Raw genomic sequence first — 18,228 nt, forward strand, 5'->3', positions numbered from 1 at the left:
TGCCATAAGCTCCCTTTTTGGCAGGCTTGAATTTTTTGCCTAAAGTATTTTTGGCACATTAATCTGGGAAAAACAAATATATGGAACACAAATTAGAATGCTATTGATACATTTTTTGAAGACTCATTAAAGAAAAACAAAAAACAGTCCAATTGCTAAGTACTGTTAACACCATTCTTTTTCAGAGGGGGGTAAACCTGAACAGCATGGAAGGGAGCTAGTAATTTCACCAAGATCCTGCAGACCCTTACGTTGCTGCTGCTGCATAAAGTCAAAAAGGCTTACCATCTCAGCAGAACTTGAATACTAAGTTCTCGTCTTACCAAAAAAAAAAAAAAGACATTCTTAACCGAAGTTGGCAGAAAAGGCAAGATAAGTTTTAACTCGTTAGAAATCTCACTTATCTACAATCTTGAAATTGAGCTGCTGGTATGAATCAAAGTCTAAGTCGCTCTGTCTTCACTGCTACCTCTCTGAAATTAAGATAATAGCAGAGTGCAACACAGGCATTCTCTGATCAAGAATTTTGTCCTCTGACATCTTAAAGGCCCTAATTTTTCTTTCATCTTTTTCAGTGCTGCTTTCTAAACAGGAAATGGGTGTCATACTGCTTCAGAACTAAGCAACTAAAAATTAAAAGTTTTAGTGCAGTACACACAAAAATATTTTACACAATACAACCACCACTGTGTAAAATATTTTTTCCTCACTAAGTAGGATCTGGAAACTAGTTAAAAGTGGACCTCTTTTTTGCCTTCTAAACATAGTGCCGTGAGACACACCAAATTTGAGAAGAACGCAGATCTGTGCATTTAGAATTCTACACTTACAAAGAAAAGTATTCCAGCTTAACTAGGGCACAGTAAGTACTGTAACTAAAAAACAGGAAAGATCAAATGGCCATAAACACTTGTAAAAATTTGTAAACTCGTTGTAAAGAGGTTTTTTCCTAGCTCTAGAAAGCAAGCTCTAACTGATCTGGAGCTTAGCCTAGACAAAAGGCCAAAATTCCTTCTCTTATGAGAGACTTAAGATATTTGAAAGGGCAAAAGAGGTCAATCACTCAATTGACAGCACAACAGCTTCCAACTGCAAAGGGTCTTCGATTTAATAAAGATGAAGAGAAAACAATGACACTAAATAGCAAGTAACTATTTTTCCTAGCTCTATCATAAGGAGAAAAGTAGACTTAATTTGCATCACCTAAATAAGAAAACCACAGTTTGGGTTAACACACGCTTTCCCTTTTGAACTTAATAAGACATTAATATATCTAATGTACCTGAATTTGGATAAAGACAGACATCATTGATGTCATATTCTGGCTCCATTGAAGTAAATATCTTCCCCTGTAATTGAAGGAAGATAATAGATTATAAAGAATTCCAAACAATATAATGAAATTTAGTAAATATAAACACTATGAATACCCATTATAGAAGCTAAGAAATATGATGTTATCAAGATGGCAGAGATTTTGCAGAACAATAAAATGTTATTAAAGTATCTGATCATAACATAGGAACCTCGTACTGTACTCTGTCTACCATCAGATCTCTTACACAGGAGTGTTGTCTACTGCTTATCGAGGACACAGCAATGTATTGTGGCACCTCTGATTTCTTGGCTCACACTTCTGTGTTGAAAATTTATGTCAGTTCAGCTTCATTTTATTTTATGTAAAAGGAGGATGAGGTCCATAAGTTCCTGGTACATTGCCAGTGCAACCCTTGTTCTGTTCAAGTCTGAATACGGTAGTTTTAAGTAATTTCATTTTTTTAAGTACATTAGCTGAAATGATGGATGGGGAGTGGAATTTTATTCTGGAGCTTGGTTCTTCCACCCTGCACATGTCTACCTAAAATGAAATATGGCTCAGCACTTTATTTGTAAATTACAAACTCAGTATTAAAGAGGTCTAAACACAAAATTATATAAAAATAATAAAAGTATCCACTGGTATGTAGCTTAGGTCAAAAATGAAATTTTAATGGTTAAGAAAATGGTATAAGCAAGAAACGTTTAAAAAAAATAAGAATTGGAACAGAGTCTGAAAAACCCAGACAAAATACAGGTGCTCTTGTAAGCCAAGATGCAATACAGCCAGTTAAAGAAGTGTGTCTAACAACTGGGCCACAGAATCTGAAGCATGAGAGTACATGCCTACACGGTTCTAAACGAGGGACAGGAACAGAGCAAATTTACATCCTATTCCTCTTTTCTCTTTCCCTGCAGCAATCCCACCTACCTTTCTGGGCCCTTCCTTTCCCTCCCAGTTATATGCTGTTACCCCACCCACCTCTGGTCTCTCCCCGATGATTAATAAGAGTCCTCCCCCACGCCAGTCTTAGCAGACAAAAGCCTCATACTCCCCACCCCAAGGCACGTCTCAGCATGGGGCTATTCTGGTATCAAAGCCATATGCTCTCCACCCCGCAGTCTGCCTCTGCAGTTGGTTCCCAGCCAGAGATAGTCAAGAACCAACATCTGGGAGAGGTGGAGCCAGCTGGAACATACTCTAGGAAGGAGTCCAAAGCTATCTTTGCCTTCCAGCGGTAAGAAACCCTCCCTTTTCCCACTGCAGAGGCCACCTGACAAACCTTAGTGTTTCATTCTCAGTGAGGAAAATATCTATACCTAGGAAAAATGAAGAGAGGCCACTGCAGATGTTTTAAATAATAACCAATAATTTATTTGCCCTTTAAAACAATAAAAAGTAACTGCAGAAGAGCTTACAAAAAAAAAAACACAACTGCTTGCAATCACAGAAAAAGAGGCTGTTGAAAGTTCATGAAGAAATACAACAATAGAGAAATGACTGCCTGAAATAGTTAGAGAATAAGTGCCTCTAAATTGTTACTGCTCCTGATATGTTACTGTTACATTACACAGCATAGATACAGAATGGAGCAAGTTTTAAGACTAGAATGACTAATGATAGCCCCTTAGACCAAACCAAATGACACTAGTATTACTGTGAATCTATAGGGTAAGATACCTTGTGCAAGCTGCATTGATCGGAGACAAGAATAGCATAAGGTAAGAAAGGAAAGTCTTAATTAGATCGCAACTTCACTTATAGGTGCAAAAGACAGGGATAAAAATATTGTCTATTGAAACTGGATCTATTGATCCATTAATATAGCATAATACACATTGTTATTTGAAGCAGATATTATAGATCCAAATTTTAAATATCCAAAATCCAAATTTAAATAAATCCAAAATTTAATAAATCCAAAATTTAAATAAATTTCTGTGAAAACAAGCGGGACCTGGTTTTAACACTTCATAAACTGATCTACCATTGAAGCTGCCCTTTTTGGAGCAGAGAACTGAAATGATCAATTTTTCTCTGATGAAAAATCAGAATCAGATGTTTCTAAGCACACTGAGAAACATACAAACTAGAGCAATGGCTGAGATACTTTGTGTTTAAATCCCTGTACTGAAAGAAGCATCTTAAGCAGACATATACAAACAGCTAAAAAAACCTGAAGTCTCTATCTTTATACCTGACAGGCTGTAAAACACCTTCCCAGATACCGGCCTGTTTAGCCAGACAAGGCAAAACATGTAAATTAGGACACATTAAAAACCCAACTTCCCACCCTGAATTTCAGCTTCATTATTCAAGTTGAAGGAAAAAAAAAAAAGTGAAAAGATCTGAATGCAGCAGCAGAGAAATACTTACTGTATCTTTGTTCCACATTTTTATGATTCGAGAATCTGCAGAGATAATTAAATCCAACTGATGCTGAAACTGAATTGACTTTATAGGCAGGCCATATTGGTGATCTTTGACTATTAATGGGTTACTAGACCGGAGGTCATATAATAAAACCTTGAAGAATAAGAGACAGATTAAACTTACAATATTATAAGATCAAGAGGAAATCACACACACTAGGCCTTCACTAATGTTTTAACTCAGATTGGTTTGCTTGCTTGTTTAAATACATGGACAGGATTTCCATAAAATAAATCGTTTCAAGTTCTGAAAATGACTTACTAAGTGAGCCCTGCTTATTCTTACAATATATTAACTCCAAAATGTTTCAGTCTAGAAAAGTTAAATTTGAATTCAAGAAATTGCCATCTTTCTAAAGTCCTTCTAATTTCTATTGCAATTAAAATTGAAAAAAATGAACTATTTTCAAGGCTCTTAGTATTTCTTAATTATTACTAATTTTTCACTCTTCAATTATTGCATTATTCTCACTCACAAGATTTAAATTTTCAGATGCCCTTCTAGATTCTGTGAGTATCGCTTTCACTCAGCAAAACACCACAGAATGCAATTATTCTTTTAGAGAAGTGGAGAGTACAGGCCATCTTCCAGAAACCCGTGTTTTTATCTCAAAAATTTCCTTTGCAACTTGAGAAAGACCTCAAATCTTTCATATGCCAAGTATGAATATTAATAATTTTGGGGAAAAAATATATATATTTATATAATCTAAACAAAATGATAATTTCCAATAAAGTTAGCCTGACATACATACTAACATTATGACACCTACAACTCTTGCTTATGCATCTGTCTTCAACAAGCTACAGTTTTCTAAACCCATGAAAGGACCACTAATGGCAGAAAAACCCTCATACTCCACTTGACAAATGGGATGGCAACGACGCAGAAATGAATCAAAATGATCTTTTATAGAAAGATAAGACATAAAAAACAGTAGTTGAAAGACAATTAATTCTGCTTCTTCAGCCACCATCAAGATACAGCATATATTTTGCATTGAGATGGCACTGGCAGAATCTAAAAAAGCTGTAACTTCCTCACATAATTGACTGTTAAGTCTTAAGAAAACTGCAGAATTTGAAGTTACCTAGGTTGGAGGTTGCAATGATTTTAAGCCAACCCTACAGTAATTCTGAAGAACAAGATCATTTGTTAAACTGCAAATTAATTTTGTCAATGTCTATCGTTGCACTATACATGTAGTTTATGGTCTTAAAAATACTTATCGTATATCTATCTTACATTAAGTGCACTCAATGTACAAGAGACCTGGACTGACAACTGCATAAAAAGGATCTCATAAGAACTGTTGCAGAAGAAGTTAAATCTACCTGCCCAGTAGACGTTCCAACAGCCATATTCAAAGCTCCATTAAATTTCAGCGCTGAAATAGATGGTAAACAATCTATCCTGCAAAGCACAATGCTTACAGTTAGGCATTCTTTCCATAACTGATGCAAATACTTTTTAAATGTTAAAAATAGCTAAAGTAGTTACTGTAAATTAATTTACAGATACCACTCAGAAATACTACTTCAACAAGCGAAATTGTTTCCAATCACAACTTCCATAGAAAATTAGTTATTTATCTGAGCAGTAATGGCTCAGTTTCTTTGTGACTAAGAAAACCCTCTATTCACACTAGCAATGAGAGATTTTGATGCAAAATGGGAATGGTTTCTAAAAGCAAAACTTAAAGAACAAAACAAAACAAAAAAACAAAAACAGAAGAATGCACTTTGAAAAGGCAGCCTTTACTCACTCTGTATCTGCTGTCACACTGCTTAAAGCACAATCCAGCAGCCCAACTCGATTTCTAGTTCTAGGATCCCAGCATTCCACTTTACCCTGAACAGTTCAGAAAACATATTTTAAGCTTATGAAACAAATACCTGATATTGTGCTTAAATACAATTATGAATTATTCCATCTATGAATAATTAATCAAAAAAAAAATTCCCTAGTTTGACATGAGTTGTACTAATAAGTGCATATAAGCTCCATACATTTTATCATACATATATATGTATATATGTTTAAATACATATTATGTATTTAAACAAATGTAATCTGAATGAAAATGATTAATGCTAAGTTTTCCAATATTAACTGGGTACAGAGGCTAGCTAATTTCTACAGATAGCTTTGTCTTAAGAATGTAGCTATTTTCTCTCATCTGCAAAATCTGACACATCTCAGCAACGAAGACAGTTCTGAAATTATATCTTCACTACACTCTAAAAAGTCATCTTGTTTAACAGATCTATACTTAACACAGCAAATGAGATCAAATTAATTACGTAGGTTCCTGTTGTGATTTCTTCTTATCCTCATGCAAACCAATATTAAAGAGATACAAACACTGCTGCCCTTTTAATAAAAGGAATGCAAACATTTACCTCAGCTGTCCCTGTAGCAAACAAGAAGTGTACAGGATTTATGTCACAGACATTATTCTCTCTAAAACAGAAAAATGAGTAAGTTTAATGACCTCAGAATAATGTAACTAGAAAGATTTCTGTAATCACATATTGTTTAGCCTCGAGAAGCAAAAGTGGCGGGGGGAGGAGGGAGTGCATGTGCGGATGGCAACCTAATAACAGATTCTCATACTTAAGAGGAGTTTATCAAGAATTCTGAGCTATCAGAGAAAATCAGAGACAGTGCTGATAATTTGAGATGGGTGAGGTTCCAACTGGATGTAAAGATAATATTTTTTATGCCTTGAGGGTAATTAACTATTGGAATGAGCTGCCAAAAGCAGCTCTGGAATTTCTATACTCAGAGCTTTCAAGACCTTGTGGGCAAACTCATTTGAATTCAATGTTGACCATGTCTTGAGTAGGACTCAGGTTCTTTCCAACCTGAATGATTCTACAATCCTCTGCCCATGGCCACCATCCACCACCAAGCCTTGATATATTGCTCTGCTCACTGTAGTCTTAAATGACTCAGTTACATCAAAAGGTCTTCCTGACGACATAAGTTAGAAGCATACATCTCCAACTTATTCTGATAAACAGCCCGTCCTCTTTTCCCTCAACAGCTCAACATGGAGCCCTCTATTTCTCCAACAATTCTTTCAAAATACAAATATTTCTGATTATACTCATCCCAAAAAATTCCAACTCCTTCTATTCCAAGACCTCCACGTATAATACTATAACTCATCCAGTTCCCCTGCCCCACACCCTTTTCACATCTTCAAGTTTCTTCTCCCTGATTCAGATTTCATGCATTATGACTTAGCTCTCCCGGTCCAGGACTCTCCCCCACCCTCCTTTTTCTTTTTGCTGCTACTCAGTTTATATAGTAGAGCCTGCCCAAATATTGCTTCTTCCCATAAGCTCTCCTACCCACTGAATATCAGCTGTTGCTCACTAACTAGCCACTTTATCCGCTCAAGTCAGTTCTTCTCATCTGCCTCTCCCCACACAAAAGTGGCCCAGCTCCTGCTACGGTATGGTTTTCAAAAGAATCAGACACATGTTGGTGATATTAAAAAAAAAAAATGCATCTCTTTGGGCTACTCCAAGAGCAGAAGGACAAAGACATGTCTAGGAAAGTACACAACCTGTGGGCAGACCTCTACATGACAACTAAATTGAGCAGTAATGGCGAAGTTTTAATGAAATGCTCTTAAGATCAAGTTATATAATACCTATTACATGTCTATATTAAGCAATTTTAATTGAGTTTTCTTCTGTGAATGTTTGAAAACGTAAAAACTTGAACAAAGAATTACAGAACACAAAATAAAATCAGGCTCAGGCTCAGCATATGTTCCTTTTCAACTCTGCAATGTATTTGGGAATATTCAGACATACTAGAGATGGAGAGCATATTAGGAGTTTGGTTCCACCTGGTGGAAGGAAGACAGACGGACATTGTGCATTACAGACACTTACGAAGCATCAGTTTGCAGGGGGTTGAGAAACCTTCCTTGTTCCAGATTTAGCCTGTATACTTCAGAACTACAAAAAAAAAATAGATCAAATTTACTCCTTTCTCTTACAAATACTGAAAAGAGGATAATGTGTATGTTCACCAATGATAATTACTACAGTGCAGTATCCTATCAGTTACTCTTTTGCCACAGAAAATATACATGAATCCCTTTTTTAACATCCTTAAATTTCCTACAGTTTACACTACAGCTTGGATTACTAAAAGCTTTTCTCACAATTTGCTTCAGACTTTGAAGATCTCATTTTATTTTTACTGTCTTCTCACAAATTCTGTTAATTATATGTGATTTTACTCCTATTCTAACAGCTTTTTCTATCTTGGTTGTTTTATTACTCTCTCATTTTCCTTACTTAGATGTCAAACACTTTTAAAACAGTACACTGATTGTAATTGTGTCAATAAAATTTGCAAACACATCATTCAAAGAATGAAAGTCTTAAAACAAAGAAAAACTGAAAACTGACTTCCACTTTTTTTTTTTTTTTACACTCTTCATACACAGGCTCTATTTGGAAAGAACAGCTATTTTTTTCAATAACATTTTTAACTTTTCTGGTATTTTAATATTCATCCTGTTCTTGGAAAACATTCCTAACAGAAGTGAAACAAAACAATCTATGTAATCAATACCTTGCTCCTACAAAATACAGGTCACATGATGGATAATGATAAGAGAAATCTCTACCAAATTTTGGTATTCTTGTCCTGTAGTAATGGCCATGTTGTGAATGAAACTCCACAAATCTGTCACACTGCAGGAAGACAATCTGAAAATGAAACAGAAAGAACTGAAACATACAAAAGCAGATGACTGCAGCTCCTCAACTTGTCTCATAACACAGCCTCCAGGGATTTTTCCAAGCTCACACAGGTTAACCATAACCCACTTAAAATAATTTCTATTAAAATAACAGAATTGACTAGCACTTCTTCATTCTCACCATCCACAGCCAAAGCTCCATTAATAAAGATATCACTCTCTCCTAAGACTTAGTCCAAGTCTTAATTTTAGGAAAGCACTGAAATGTAACTGGCCTTATGGATATCAACATGAATGAGAACCAAGCGTGCTCTCACTGTGAAAATGCCAACAACCCTCAAAATGATACCTCAGGAGGTTAGTGGGAGCAGACTGGGGAGGATGTGTTTTCATTTCTCCACACAGTGCTCATTACAACAATTTATTCAGTGAATTTGTGGAACCTCAATGCTTGCAGTTTTTGAGATTACTGGCAAAAGTACTGCTTCGAGCATTAAATGAACCCTAGATGTCCCCTTCCAATGAATATTTTTATATTTTTAATGAAATACCATCCCCTCTTTTTACCATGCTTAAAAAATTAAGACAGCTACCTGAAATTAATTTTCTTTCTAGCTATTCAGTAAGTTTTGGGAAAATGAAATTGAAGCTAAGGTTGTCAAGAAAGGGCTTCAGTCTGAAATACAATACCAATTTCAGTTTCAAAAAACACAGAAGCCTTACTGTTAGCAATCAGTCAAAAAGACTGCTGAACACAAGGAGAATACATTCCTCAGCCTCTCAAATAACTGTTTGGTCTTTACAACCAGAAACTTTCTCTCACAGACAGGCAGGAGGCTACTCTATTGTATCAGTCACCTTCTTCATCCATTTGAGTTCACACACATTCTTGGAAAACTCACAGGGGAAAACTTTGAAAAGACTAGAGTTAAAAGGTTAGATGATAATGCCTCTGATTAAATGAAAATTTTTATTATGACAAGCCTGTACCAGTAATGCTAAGGTCTCTTCTAAGAAAAAAGAAATACAATTACAAATTAAAAATGCCTTGTCCTAATGAAAAGAGCAGAATTATGTGCTTAAATTTTGTATTTCATTTGGCACATAACACCTTGATGAATCAACAGAGCAAAGTTTATAGGACAAGGCAATCTGGTACAATGTTTTACATTTTTTGGGTCCTGAACAAAATTTGAATTGATAACTATGAACCTGAAAAAGGCTAACAGTTCTAAGAACTCATCTGTTTCTTCCAGGTACAGGAGTTCATAAAACAAGACATTACTTCCCTCCAGTTTTTGCCTCATTCGTATGCTTATAATTATCATTTCTACAGCAAATCAATCTAACCCAGTGGTACCTATCCCACCTCTCAAAAAAAGATGTATGTGGGCTACTGTCACAAGCAATTATAACTAAATGTTACCCCGGCAAGAATAACTAATTATGTTTTTCACATTAGTTTGGTTATAGGATAGATAATTATTTGAAGCTTTTCTCTACTGCAGACAAAAGACTTTAAAAGTGGTAAAGCAAATTATAATACAAAGAGGTAAAGAAAACAAAAAAACATTTTAAAGGTACAAAAAATGTTTATCCTGTTTGATTTGTGTTTTTTTTTTAAATCTGTTCCAAAAGTTCTTGATTGACTGCCTTTACTATATATGAAAATATATTTTAATATACATATTACACAATTTTCTCATTTATACATTGAAAACATTAAACATACCTTTGAGTAATCATCTGATAAAATCTCAAATGTAACCACTAGAGGAGAGAGCAAGAGAATTTCAAGTTAACTAAGTAAGCAAATTTATTTGCAAACATTGGCATATATCCTGAAAATATTTACACTTATTCTAACCTTTAGTCATATAAGTATTCCCCACAGGTGTCAATGCATAATACAGACATTGTGATAAAATCTTTAATTATATAACTTTATTTGCAAAATAGTAAGTAGTTTTAGAAAACTTTAGAAACATATGAAGCATCTTGTAATCTTTTTGTCATTCTTGTACATTTGACATGTTCCTCAACACAACGCTCAACCATGTATTTATTGGCTCAGGGAACGTTTAATGAAATGATTTTGAGTGAGCATGTGGTCCATGGATCTTCGGTACACTGTCAAAAATGATAAAAAATAATATGGGGTCAGATGTACTACATGCAGATCTGCAGACACGACCTTTCTAAGGAGTCAGCTTCCACAGAAAAAGCTTAAAGGGTCCAAAATTTAAAAGCTATTATCTACGCTGAAGACTGCAACATATTGAACTTTGCCTAGTTTTAAATAAGGTGGGTCAGGAACATTAGGGAGTAGCTGCTTCATCTAAACTGTTTCCATTTAAATGAGGTAACTCATTTAGGATTACCTGAAGTGACTCCATGCTACAATTCAAGCTAAACATACTTGACAGTGTAGAAGCCAGTTCGGAAAAATTAACTTCAAGCTCTAATTAACTGCAAGCATTTACTATTACAGTGACTTCTCTTTCCAAGTGGGTCTCTCTTGCCACACCTTCCTCTCCCCAGCTTCTCCTACAGTCTCCCCTCATACTACTCTGTAGCACCTTCTCTTTACTGTACAAGACTCCTTGTAGTACTCAGGCACCGCGTACGGAAACGCTACCATGCTCTACTCCTCTTTCCCTGACCTAATTCAGTAGTTTTCATTTTTATTTTTTTACATCACATATTAGTCAAATCAATTCCACTTCTCAGTAGTGATTCAAGTCTTCCGCCATTGATCTAACAATAACAAACAAAATCCATCGCCAATTCTATATACCATAAAAATTCAAGCTGCAAAGCTGAGGCAGCTCTGACCTCCTCCCCTAGTCCAAGTTTCAGCAGATTCTCCCTTCTCATCGTCTAGATAACTTCTCACTTTCACCACCACGGTTGTTCTCCCTCCAAAATACTCCCAAACAAGGTGAAGTTAGAGCCTTCCCCATGCTACCATTTAGGCCTTGCTTCCAAAAAGAAAAAAGAAAGAAAACAACCAACCAACAACCAACCAACCAAAAAATAACCCAAGAGAATTCTCTTTATTCTAACTGACCTAGCTTGGGCTCCAGCAGAAAAACATGAGAATTCATTTCAGTAACAGTGGTGCAACCACAGTGCATTCTGCTACCTTACTGCTTCACAGAGGCAAGAAAAAAAAAAAAAAACTGGACACTTAACTAACCATCATAAGCACACAGCACTCCCCAAACAGAGCAGCCTTCAGCCACATTCACTCTCTGAGCCCCACACGTACTGGCTCAGGGTAGATCTTACTCTCTTCATACAGCTCCAACAGAGGAAAGAACTTTATAGAAAAAGAAGGAAAAATACAGAGATAAAGACTAGGTGAGATTTTACTCTAAACTCTTGTGTTTCTCCAAAATATAATCTGTCCCCTCAGCACAGGGAAAGAAATTTCTATTTAAGTCCAACTTGAATTATATACGAAATACATCATGCACTAGCAGCCATAGCTTATACTAACCTTCAGCATCTAAACATCTTTCAAATTTCTGGGATAACTGATAGGTATCATAACAGCGGATCCTTGGCTTATAAGTTCCTGAAAGAACAAATTGATCTTTAGTAAAACACTTGAACGAAAATATAACACTAAAGCATATATCAAAAAACCAAACCAAAACAAAAAACTTATGCATACAGTCTTTAATGCACCTCAACTATAAATATTCTCATCTTAACAAGGCCTCAGCAACTGGAAAAACAATCCCTAAGGTTGTATTACCAAAAAGCCTGTTTTGTTCTTTGTTGTTTTTTTTTTTTGGCTTTGGTGTCTGAAAGTACCTTCTATGTACTTTCTTGTGCTGAATGCATCACACAGTACTTAGTAATATCTTCCAGTAAGTCTAAAAGACCAAGTCTCTCTGTGCTATTAAATCCAACTAAAGTATTCATGTTAGGCTCTTACTTTGACAGTTATAAAATATGGCATAATCGTCCATCCTTTAAAAAAAATACTCAAACAACGACATTCAGAAGTTATTAAAGCAACTTTATTAACACACAATAAAAATAATTAAGAACTTAAGTGTTCAACTGTATTACAAATAGAAGAGTATCTGCATTTTAAAAATAAGCCTTTCACAACATCACTATCAAAACATTCATTCTACCACATCTTAAGAGTAGGCTTCCAAAACTCCATTCAATACTCTATTTAAACAGTGAACTCTATCAATTTTACCTGAAATATTAAAATCATTCTGCAATAAAAAATTTCTAGTACTTTTGGCCTCTGCTACAGAGGGACCCTTAGTTAACTCACCAACTGCCATAATATACTGTCCGTCTCTTGATACCTTAATCTTTGTGCTAACTGTGGGCATTTCAAAGTCTTGAATAAGTTCAATTCTTCTACGGATATCTACAAAGAAAAGAAACAGCAAAAAATAGAATTATTTTTAAAGCTAGTAGTATTGTACCAGTCCAAAAAACCACAATGATTTCTTACAGAAGCATGCGGAGTTCATTGAACACAGGGTATATCTTTCATGATCTTTTAAATGATAGTTAAATATTTACCTTTACCACACGCTATAAGAATAATAATAAAGTTTGCTAACACTGAGAAGCAGACTATCACCGTGCAAAACATGGTGTCTATTAATATGGTGTCTAATAGACATCCTGAGATGTCTACTCTGAGGTGGTAATTAGGTTACAAATTATATAAACTATTAGTGAATATGTATCACACATTTTACACAACAAAAGTGTTGTATAATATATTCCATCATCATGTTAAACTTATGCCTTTTTTTAGTTGTTTTATACCATGCTTCTTATGGCATGTTAATAGCCGTATTTTACTTCATATCACAGAACGTTAGGGATTGGAAGGGACCTTGAAAGGTCATCTAGTCCAATCCCCCTGCCGGAGCAGGAACACCTAGATCAGGTCACACAGGAACACATCCAGGTGAGTTTTGAATGTCTCCATAGAAGGAGACTCCACAACCCCCCTGGGCAGCCTGTTCCAGTGTTCTGTCACCCTCACCATAAAAAAGTTTCATCTCATATTTAAGCGGAACCTCATATGTTCCAGCTTGCACCCATTACCCCTCGCCTTATCATTAGATGTCACTGAGAAGAGCCTGGCTCCATCCTCCTGATGCTCACTCTTTACATATTTATAAACATTAATAATGTCACGTCTCAGTCTCCTCTTCTCCAAGCTAGAGACACAGCTCCCTCAGCCTTTCCTCGTAAGGGAGATGCTCCGCTCCCTTAATCATCCTTGTGGCTCTCTGCTGGACTCTCTTAAGCAGTTCCCTCTCCTTCTTGAACTGAAGGGCCCAGAACTGGACACAATATTCCAGATAATAATATAATATAACAATATTCCATATAACAAGTTTAGCCTAAAACGATGACGTTCCTGCACTCTAAGTTGAGTTTAAAATGCAAAAAGGAGTCTATAGTCAGACATTATCATGAACTACACATGAATGCATCCATCACATTTCAGTTTGATCTACAATCTCTCAATATTTAATGCCAGAAATTTAAAACAATAGTGGTAATGTACTATTCACACAGCACTACGTAGGAAGCTGAAGTATGGCCTTCTAACGTTACCTATAGCTTTATATTTGCACTTACTAAAATGAGTTATGCGTAACTGTCCTGTATTTGTTAACGGCCTGCTTCTGGACTTGTGTGTCATGTATGTACGTGCCACCTAGTAGTACTGAGGACCAAGTGATGGAGAAACTCACCCACATCTTTCTTCTGTAACGCTCTTTTCTTCCTGTCTGAGAGCCACTGTACAGAAACACATAAATCACTGTTAAGTTTATTACACGTAATGGACCCAGAGAACTGTTAAGGCCTATCACATCGGAAAATGTAGGAAGTTTAGGATCTGTCTGGAACATTAGGCTTTTTTCCTTAATTATACTAAAAATTCTAGTGGTAAGTTCAATCGTTCTTAAAGACATTTAAAAATTAGTGCTTAAGAATCTGTAGAATAGCACACCTAAAGCAAGAGACACACGTGTTCAAACTGTACTTTAATATAAGAAACATTTACAACCGTTTTTCAGCTAAAAATCCTCTCCCTTCAACACAAGAGGGTCAGGCCAGGTTTGTGAGCCGCTCTGGGCCAAAACACCACCCCAAATATTTTCGCAGCAAGCGGGCCAACAACTCGAGGGGCTACGGCGGGCCTCGGCCCCGTCACAGCGGGCGGCGAGCGCAGCCCTGCCCGCCGCGGGGCGGCCCTTGGGGGGCGGCCCCTCGCTCACCTCCGGGAGGCTCCTGCCGGCGCTGAGGCTGTAGATCTTCACGTCGTTGAGGCTGGAAACCTGCATGGCGACGGCCTCGCACGCCTCTTCCTCCCGGGTGGAGAGGAAGCGGAAAGCGGCTGGCTTTCCGGGCTGCTGCTTTAACCCGGCAGCAGTGCGCCGTGAGGCGGGCGCTGCTGTGGGGATGGGGGTTGTGTGGCGGCTGTGCCGCGCCACAGCTCGTACGGAGGGATTGGGGACATGCTCAACCCGCCCCGAAGTCTAGATAAGTTATCGCTGAATGAGGGAGTTGTTAGGCAAAATCCCATTTTATCGCCTTAGCGCTTAGCGGCTGCTCTCCGCCCGAAGTGTTGCCATTCCGCACAGCCAAATCGCAAAGGTAGGAGCTGCCTGTGCAGTTGTGGCTGAGGAGATTGATTTTCTTGCCCTACAGCGAACCCTGCCCACTATCGATGGAAATCAATCAATCCAGAATTTGGTTGAGCAGCATCTTGCAAGCAAACATAAAAAAACAGGTTGTTAGTGCTTTGTACCATCACCGTCTGAACAAGACTGGACATGCGAAAGTAATACCATTCCTATTTTAGCTTACAAGAACAACAACTAAGACAAAAATCATATGTATCTAATTTGTGTATGTTTTCTAGAAACAATTAAAATCACAACTGAGTTTGTATCACAAGAACACATAATTCTGCTACAAGTTATGAACTGAAGCTGTGTCAAGTAAATCTTTTGTATGATGTTCCCTGGATGATGTATTTCAACGACAGTACCAATATCATGCCTAGAAGGAACTGTTCATATCATTAGAGGGTCTTATAGCTGAGATTCACGCAATATCAACACACCAACATATAGGTGTTTGTGGGGGTGCTAAGCTCCCCTTTCAGAGAGCTAAGCCTTCACTTGCTTAAATGTAGGTTGTCTAGAGGCATTTGAGATGCTGCACAGTATCCAAGACACCTAGATGGGGCTGACACAAGACCTACGGAAAACCCATGCCCTTCTGCAGCATGACCTGGAGGCCATGCAAGACGTGCAAGGACATCTCAAATGGCACTAGAAGCTCACACCTGAATCTCATCCCTAGTGAATGCAGTTAATGATGCCTGAGGAGCAATGTAGCACGTTAGCCACCAGGTGTCTACTTCGGGGTGAGCTCAATCTTTTCCTAGGTTCTACTGTCTAATTACTTAGACCATTACTAGCTATTAATAGGCACTTAAAGCTGAATGCATTTATCCACAGAGAAGTGTCTCGTGCGGTTCAGGATGCCCTAGGGAATTCCAGACATCCTGACCCGGCTGGTTGATGTGACACAGTGACACCTCAAAGGGTAGGGTCAGGAGGACTGAACCGACAAAGAACTTAGAGGTACAAATCCTGGAGGTTCTGATATATTGGGGAACCATTAGACATTGTTTTGGTGAGGCTGCCCAAAGATTCCCGATCCTTTCCTCAGTCCTCCAGATGCATTTCAATGACCGCAATGCAGAAAAAAGAAAAAAAAAGAAAAAAAAAAAGAAAAAAGATGGAAGATTGGTAGAATCCAGAGATTCTGGCTGCATAGCAGGAAGCTAAATTTTATTTCAAGTTTCTAGATTTTATTTTTGACAAATTCAGAAATTCAGTTCTCAGGCAAAGGTGATAAATCTGACACATTTAAGACTTTTTAGAAAGTTTAAAGGTAAAAAGACCAACTAGAACATGGACTATTAAAGTTTCAGTCCAGATAACTTTGGAGCAGCAGATCTGCTTGTTACACTTACTACAGATAAGTTCAAAAAATCAAACTCTGAATGATGCAGTTGAAGCTTTGATGAAGCTTTTTGCTTCATATGTACAATGAATCTTTCTTGCAAGTAGTAATGATTTACTTTCAGATTTTCAGTTCAATGAATATAGCTGAGGTGTGCTGACTGCAAATAGGTGTGAGAGAATGCTTTCAACTAGGAGCAAATAATTTTTCTTGTGTTTTTTTTCTCTTCTAGTGTCAGAATCTACTATGTGCATTACCTTGTAACATACAAGATACAGTGTTCTGGAACAATTAGTGATAAGCAAACTGAAAGTAATCTTTACTGGTTTTAATAATTTTAATGGTAACTACACAATGTCCTTTCAGTATATAAATGCATACAGCTAAGGAATTATAATAGAGAAATAATTTGCATATTAATCCTAAAATACGTGGAAATGTTTTCATTTAAATAACAGTGTTTTACTATCTCTATCAAGTCATTTTAAGAGTTCCTTCACTGAGATATTTTATACTAATTTCAATACATTTCTACAGTAATACACTTGCAGGACTAGGAAATGGGATTTTAAAAGAATCTTTTTAAGCAGGGGGAAAAAAAGACATTACTGGAAGACTACGCAGATAATATATGTAGTAGCTGTATAAATTGTTTTATAGAGAACAACAGCTCTGTGGTTGCTGTTTTGCAAGACAATACTTAAAACATAAGCTTTCCCATTAATATCAATGTCATAACTGTCTAGGCAATTAAGTTTGATTACCTGTTTAGAGAAATCTGCCTGGGGAGATATTTCAAATAAGGTATTAATGCTTTTAACGACTATTTGGAGGCTGTGTTTTGCACATTAGTGTGACATACGAAGAAGTACTCATAAACATAGAGAAAGGCAAAGTCACACAAAGCTTCCTTGCATTGATGGATCAAAGGGAACAGAAAGACACATGATGATCACAAGGGAACGAAGTGGCTTTGAGGTCACATGGCACAGCACACAGTCCGAGCTAGGGAAATGGCAGGGGACACAGGAGCTACCATAGCTGTGTTAGCAGCAGTGTGCAGCACACTCCTGTATCCCGTGGTAGGAGCTATGTCGCTGCGTGATCCTTCCTTCCACTACCTCCACTGCTGCTTCATCCGGAACTGAAAAATTTATAATGGGGGGTGGGGGGAGATTAAAAAGTCAGAATAAAAGTGGAAAATGTGGTAATAGAAAACAGTCAGTACTATTTTGCTTAGGCATCAACATCATGTTTCCTTGAAAATTTCCTATCAAATCAATAAGTAGCATAATGTTTTTTACTATAGTAAAAGGAACCAAGGCAAATGATTACATATGAAACTGTAAGAAACCAAAAAGTGACATTGCTACAAAACATTTACAAAAACATTTAGGAAGGAAATAGCTTGAATTGTAGAATCCATAAATCTGACAACCCTTCAGCTTGGATGTTACCTTATTCCCTATAATATCCATGCATACAGAAGTATCCCCAACACCTAGCACCACTACAGCAAATAGCATTTCTCATCTGTTAGCACTAGTGTCAGCTGACACAATTCTAACCTTAAGAAGCTTATGAGAATATAACTTTTCTAAAATTAATCATGCAAAGCATTTCTGTGGCTTGAGACTACAGCTAAGATCTAATGCAAACTCTGTACTTAGTTTGAAATGGGAAGGAACCGAAGAACTGC

General features: G+C 36.9%; 1 protein-coding gene across 1 annotated transcript in view; it reads right to left on the reverse strand.

Annotated features, from left to right (window-relative positions):
- The window catches only part of NOL10 (nucleolar protein 10), a 48,854-nt gene extending 33,928 nt beyond the window's left edge, over positions 1 to 14,926 (reverse strand). Inside the window, exons 1-12 of the mRNA XM_080584891.1 lie at positions 14,768 to 14,926; positions 14,240 to 14,285; positions 12,787 to 12,885; positions 11,986 to 12,063; positions 10,216 to 10,253; positions 8,354 to 8,490; positions 7,663 to 7,728; positions 6,154 to 6,214; positions 5,517 to 5,602; positions 5,086 to 5,164; positions 3,695 to 3,844; positions 1,283 to 1,349 (exon numbers count right to left, since the gene is read on the reverse strand). Coding sequence (XP_080441017.1) covers positions 1,283 to 1,349; positions 3,695 to 3,844; positions 5,086 to 5,164; positions 5,517 to 5,602; positions 6,154 to 6,214; positions 7,663 to 7,728; positions 8,354 to 8,490; positions 10,216 to 10,253; positions 11,986 to 12,063; positions 12,787 to 12,885; positions 14,240 to 14,285; positions 14,768 to 14,833 — 973 coding nt within the window. The 5' untranslated portion in view covers positions 14,834 to 14,926. The remainder of the gene's footprint in view (positions 1 to 1,282; positions 1,350 to 3,694; positions 3,845 to 5,085; positions 5,165 to 5,516; positions 5,603 to 6,153; positions 6,215 to 7,662; positions 7,729 to 8,353; positions 8,491 to 10,215; positions 10,254 to 11,985; positions 12,064 to 12,786; positions 12,886 to 14,239; positions 14,286 to 14,767) is intronic.
- Positions 14,927 to 18,228: the final 3,302 nt, after the last annotated feature.

The sequence above is a fragment of the Anser brachyrhynchus genome (genome assembly GCF_964034855.1).
Source record: "Anser brachyrhynchus genome assembly, chromosome: 3".
Classification (NCBI taxonomy): Eukaryota; Metazoa; Chordata; class Aves; order Anseriformes; family Anatidae; genus Anser; species Anser brachyrhynchus.